The sequence below is a fragment of the Odocoileus virginianus genome, chromosome 2 (assembly GCF_023699985.2).
Source record: "Odocoileus virginianus isolate 20LAN1187 ecotype Illinois chromosome 2, Ovbor_1.2, whole genome shotgun sequence".
NCBI classification, from domain to species: Eukaryota; Metazoa; Chordata; class Mammalia; order Artiodactyla; family Cervidae; genus Odocoileus; species Odocoileus virginianus.
Window position 1 is genome coordinate 74,445,760 of NC_069675.1, and position 6,000 is coordinate 74,451,759.

Here is a 6,000-nt window from a genome sequence, read left to right on the forward strand (position 1 = left end):
CATGTCCCATGTGCCTAGCATATGGCTGTATGAAAACTTTTATTCGTAATGAATGGTTGTAAGTCACTCAGTGATCATGTATGTCTCAATAACTCTTCCTTGCCCCTCTCGGCACACTTTCCAGTGTCCATCCCAACCACAACGTATACTACTTTGCTGGCGAATCCTTTCAGTGGATCATGGGCAATGTATCACACAGGACTCTCCCTACATGGGTTTCTTAACATCAGATGCCAAGATTCACTCCCATAAACCATGAAGGCTCACTGCCTTGAGAGAGCCACTCTCCGCAGCAAGCTTTGGGACTAGAGTACAGGGCCAGCTGCCAGGGCTGCTTTCAAAGCGTCGTAGGTTGCTTGGGTCAGATCCATGCTGGGAGGGGAAATCTAATAAAGTGTTTTTGTCTTGTCTTCTAGCTTATATTTTACTATGGTACTACAGACGGTTGGTGTCCAAAAGAGTACTATGACAACATAAAGAAAGATTTTCCAGAAGCAGATATTCGACTCTGTGAGAAAAAAATACCTCATGCGTTTATCCTCAATTTTTTCCGGGAAGTGGCCGACATGGTAGCTGACTGGCTAAAGGATGATCTGTCCAAAATGTAAATACTGACACAAGGTGCAAACACCGATAGCTAGTATGTAGAGGTGGTAGGTATACTGCCTCTTAGTAGTAAGTAGTATACTTAATGGGTAAATGTCTAATCTTAATATTTGATGTTAGAAGAGGAAAAAAAGTGAGACCCTCTTGGCTTAAAAAACTCAGTTCCCAGCTCCCCGTGCTACAGACTGCAACAAACACAGCTGACCAATATTCCCTAGAATTAACAACACATTCCCAAGACTCAGGGAACACACTGATCTAAACAAAGTCTTTCATGTGTGCACGAAATGCCCGATGGTACCATCAGCTTAATTTTGATAGGCAAGATCATTGCACAAAAGGAAATCTAAATTTTTTATTTTAATTTACAATGTAGAATAGCACCTCCCCACCCCCCGACCGCAGAGAAAATTGTGAAAGAACTACGAGAAAATGTAAAGGACCAGTGAATGTCAAGTGCATAGTCAGACATGTGAAGCATATGAAATTATGAGAAGACACTCATCCAGGAAGTGACAAGCAGTGGAGCTTGGCAGTGGACCCGGGTCTCTTTTAAGGACAGAAGCTGAAGGTCAGCCCAACTAACTTTGCACAGATCTTGGCTGAAATCACCAAAATCAGACTGGATAGCAGGACAGCCTGCACACCCTGCCTCTTACTACCTTGCAGCTTGTCTCAGACCACCAAGTCAGCCTTCTGTCTGGCTGCTGGTGCACAAGCCCAGCGGAGCCCGTGGCAGGGGACGCACTGTCTGTCTCCTCCCCTGAGGCGAGTGACTTCCTGACGTGCCACAGTAATGAGCGAATAAAGCTCGTCAGACGTTCCTCTGGTAACTAAGACTAATAAGCGTTACTGAAGGATCCCAGCTGTACCTTCCTCCACAGCCAACCAGTAAGTCCTGGATGGGCGCTCCCTGCAGGTTTCCGTTCTCCAGAGCCAGCATGGGGTGACACTGAGCTGCCCCCATGAACCTCTTGCCTGCCACAGGCAACTGCCCATTCTGTGATTTTTTCAATCAAACTCCACTGCAGACCAGCAATAAGCCAAGTGCTATAAAGACCTTGAAGATAGACTGTTAGCTACATTAATGATTCTTTTCTTCTGAAAATCTTCCAGGAAGTAAATTTTGAAAGGGCATCTTTAAATTGCTGAATAGAGGATCATCATAAATGAGTTCTCCAGTTAGTTGGAAAGAAATTGTTTTACTAATGAGCCAAAAAAAAAAAAACCCATTAAATTATGTGAATTCACCCTCTCCGGACACCTTGAGTTCCAATAAAGAAGCTTGTTCTCTAATCTAGAGCTTGCTAACAGTATTGCTTCCTTCCCTAAATTGATTCAATCCTGGGACCTTAGGATTTACTTAGCCAGTAAATCCCACTGACTGCGGAGATGGTTAATGATAGATAGAAACATTCCATTTTTTCTCCTGGAGGAAATCCCTCATGGTGTTATTTCGTAAGGACAAGGGGATGTTGTCCTTCTTCTCAAAACCTAAAGCCCTCTGATGAAAGATTCAGCTCTGATATGCTGCCAACCCAGTGGTGAATGTCGAATGAGATATGATCCTTTGGCCTGGCTTCCACATCAGAGCAAATGACGTCTCAGAGGGGAGGAGCCAAGCTCCAGGCAAACAGTGCTCTCAGCCCCAGAAAGGGGCCAGTAGATGTATAAGCCATTGGCAGAAGGCTGCATACATAAAGTCCTTTTTGGCAGCTGTGTGGAGAGGCCTTCTAGAAATCTAATGTTAGGAGCTGGGTCTCAGGACTCTGAAGTACCTTGCATACAGGAGATGCTCTATAAGATACTGAAGCACTTAAGCAAGTACTAGGTAAATCATGCTACTAGAATCAAGAATAACACACCCAGTGTTTCTGTTAGCCTTATTTTACAATGTTACTTCATGTTTCAGAAATCCACATGTATGAAATTATACCTGATAAACCAAAGTTTACCAGAGCTTAAAAAATAATAAGTAAAATGATAAAGTAAAAGATACTGGCTTGTAATTCCTGTTAATCATCTAAGCACCAAATGAATTTTCAAAATAAATATTTTACCCACACTTTATGATCTTGCCTGGCCTGACCTCTGTGTGTTGGGGAGGAGGGGTACAGGCTTCACGTTCTCCTGAGGTAGACTCAGGTCATAGCCTCTCAATTAAGGGCTTCCCAGGTGGCACTAGTGGTAAAGAAGCCATCTGCCAATGCAGGAGACTTAAAGAGATGGGGGTTCAGTTTCTGGAAAGATTCCCTGGAAGAGGAAAAGGCAGTCCACTCCAGTATTCTTGCCTGGTGAATCCTGTGGACAGAGGAGCCTGCTGGGCTATAGTCCATGGGTCGCAAAGAGTCAGACACGACTAAAGTGACTTAGCACACATGCACACTCTCGGTTAAATTGAAAGCCACTTTTTCAGTGCTGCTTTTAGAGAGGGAAGAATCAGATTTTGGAAGATTGAAGCTCATTTCGTTTCATTAAGAATTAAACAAAAGTGTTCATGCATGTATATGAGGTGATAAGGTATGTGAACTCTGGAGGCCTTACCATCTGTGTGATTTTGGACAGCTTCATCTAATTTCTCCATGCCTCAGTGTCCTCATTCATAAGATAGGATTAATAATAATACATACCTCATATTGTTGGAAGAATGGGATGATTAAATGAAAGTATTTAGCACAGTGCCTGACAAAGAGTATCTTCTCAATAAAGATCGGCTGTATTACTGATTATTAAATATCATCATAACATAAAATAAACAAAAGACTAAAGTTGGTAGGCAATGGATTTCATCCATTTTCCAGAAGCATTGCTGCCTGTGTATGCCAGTCAGTCACTGGGATGGTCCTTGTTAAAAGGTTTAATAATCTGCTCTGGGGTTATCTAGTGCTAAGTAAAAGTCCTACACTGGAAATCATGACTGGTTGTCCCCAGTATGCTCTGGACCACGAGGGAGAAGCTCCAGAGGCTGCCCCTCTGGCTTTTTGTGGCCGGACATTCAAGGCAACAGCCCACTTACCATAGGCCTCTCCACTCAACCCTTGAAGAGCCAGTGACCTCCAAAGGCTTGATTTTTCTTTATCCTACCTTATATGAAAATTAGGTTTAATTCCAGACTTGAGGGAACACAACAACTTAATGTAATACCTGATTCTGGATTAGATGTTATATAAAAAAAAAAACAAAAAAACAGTGTTGGGACAGTTTGCAGAACTTCATTGCATGGGATCTAAAGTTTTTAAATGGGAATAAGAGATCAATGGTAATTTTCTGATGTCAGCGGTTTTATTTTAAATAGGAGAACGTCCTTATTTGCAGTGAAGACACATTAAAATGTGTCGGAGCCATAGGACATTGTGTCAGTTTACACTCAAGTAGTTCAGAGGGAAAAAATGTTCTTTGTTCTTGGAACATTTCTGTATGTTTGAGCCGATTTTGAAATGTATACAAATAATGATTTGGGGGGCGCTGGGGGAAGCTCTCTCCTTCTGCATCTGTCTCTTATTGCTTCTTTTCCAGAAAGTGAATTACTTCTTCTAGGAAGTAAACGAAGACATAAAGACTGTGTTTCAAATCGTGGGTCTTTCATTTATTAGGTGTGTGATGTTCTGAGGCTTCACCTCCCCTCCCCCACTGTCCTCACCCTTGAAAGCACTTGCATTAGCTTTAGGAGCTTGGAAGGGTTTTGTTTGTCTTTAATGGGGTCAGGTGAGGTCTTGCATATAGTATTTAGCACCCTGTCTGGTAGATGTTCTATGAAATGGTACCCAAAGGGCGACTGCACACTTGTTTGTCTTGCACTCTCTTCCCTGTGGTTCTGTGCAGGACCCTGCAATTCCCCATTTCTGCGTCGTTTCACCCAGCCTGAGACCTTCTACCTGTCTCAGCGTTTCTGATTCATATTGATAAAGGAGGGGGCCACTCCCCCACCTGACACAGCTTTCTGACCCCAAGCCATACAGGCCTCCCACACACAGCCCCAAGCACCCAAACATCCCCTCAAGCAACTTACAAGTCCTTTAGAAAAGATGCAAGAGGCAAAATGTTCTTGTTTTTTTTCATTTTCTGGGGTATAGTTACTTTACAGTGCTGTGTTTCTGCTATACAAGGAAGTGAATCAGCTGCCTCTCCTCTCCCTCTTGGCTCACCACCCGCCTCATCCCCCCTCCAGGTCATCACAGAGCACAGAGCCCAGCTCTCTGTGCCACACAGCGCTTCCCCCTAGCTAGCTGTCTTACACGCAGTAGGGTATGTATATGTCAATCCCAATTCATCCCCCGCCCCCCACAACGTCTACATATCTGTTCTATCTGCGGCTCTATTCCTGCCCTGCAAATAGGTTCATCTGTACCATTTTTCTAGATTCCTTATGTATGCGTTAATATGACATTTATTTTTCTCTCATTGACTTACTTCACTCTGTATGACAATGTTTCTTAAATGACAAGAGACATCATTTTGTTCCTGGCCTCCTCCTGCTGGAAAGAAGAGACATCCCCTGGGCTCTTCCCTCCCTTGGCGGGGTTGAGCTCAGGGAGTGGGCAGTGCCTGGGACCACGTGCGCTCTGTGAACAAATACACCTCTGAGGCCTTGAGGCTGGAGCCCCTCCTGCAGGAGTGCTGAGGACAGAAAAGATTTCCCTTTCCAAGGGGCAGAGGTTCCTGTCTGCCTGCTGGAGGTGCTGGTGAGCCATCACATTGGCCTAGGTGGGGAGCCGCCGCTGTGGGATATGGGCCTGTCCTCTTGCAGCAGACCGCAGGCCTCTCACGGGTGGAGCCACAGAGGGCTCCAGGTTGCCCCAACTCTGTAAAGAGAAACACCCTGTGGGGGACGGTGGGTGCTGTTCCTGGTGCCAGAAGGACAGGTGGAAAGGTGGAACTTAGGTGGGTTTGGAACATGCTCCTCGCCCTGCACTTAGAGCATCTCACGCAGGCCTCATGACCTCATGTGCCCATGCAGGTGCCAAGCAGGGGACTCGGTCAAGACCTCAGAGCTGTGCCCCAGGGCCACGTCCTCACCCCTTCCTCACCACAGCATCCTGCTGCCTCCTGGAGGAAAAGAGCAGGCAGGCAGCCTGGCAAGAGTGGAGGGTTGGGAAAGGGAGGCCCGCCTGGGAGGGCATTCGAGGGCCAGGTTGTCAGCGGAAGTGAAGAGGAAATGGTTGGTAATGACTGGGTAGCGTTAAAAGTTTGGAAGGTGAGACAGGGAGGGGTTTGGGGTGGGATGTCTGAGGCACCAGGCAGTAGGGGGGCGCAGGGGGTCAGAGCTGAGGCTCAGTTCCACGTTCTGGTCTCTGCAGCTCGGTCCAGGGCCACCCAGTGCTCCAGAGACGCTCCCTTCTATCTGCTCCTCAGAAGTGCCCTGTGCCCTGAACCCCTGGGATCCACTGCTCCACC

At 46.0% G+C, this 6,000-nt stretch overlaps 1 protein-coding gene across 4 annotated transcripts in view; it reads left to right on the plus strand.

The window, feature by feature from the left end:
• The window catches only part of LDAH (lipid droplet associated hydrolase), a 94,210-nt gene extending 91,534 nt beyond the window's left edge, over window positions 1-2,676 (plus strand). For 3 of the 4 annotated variants that reach the window (XM_070451238.1, XM_070451229.1, XM_070451246.1), the window contains one exon: window positions 417-2,676. In XM_070451238.1, coding sequence (XP_070307339.1) covers window positions 417-608 — 192 coding nt within the window. In that variant the 3' untranslated portion in view covers window positions 609-2,676. The remainder of the gene's footprint in view (window positions 1-416) is intronic. The other variant, XR_011482207.1, reaches the window with a different exon arrangement.
• The last annotated feature ends 3,324 nt before the right edge of the window (window positions 2,677-6,000 follow it).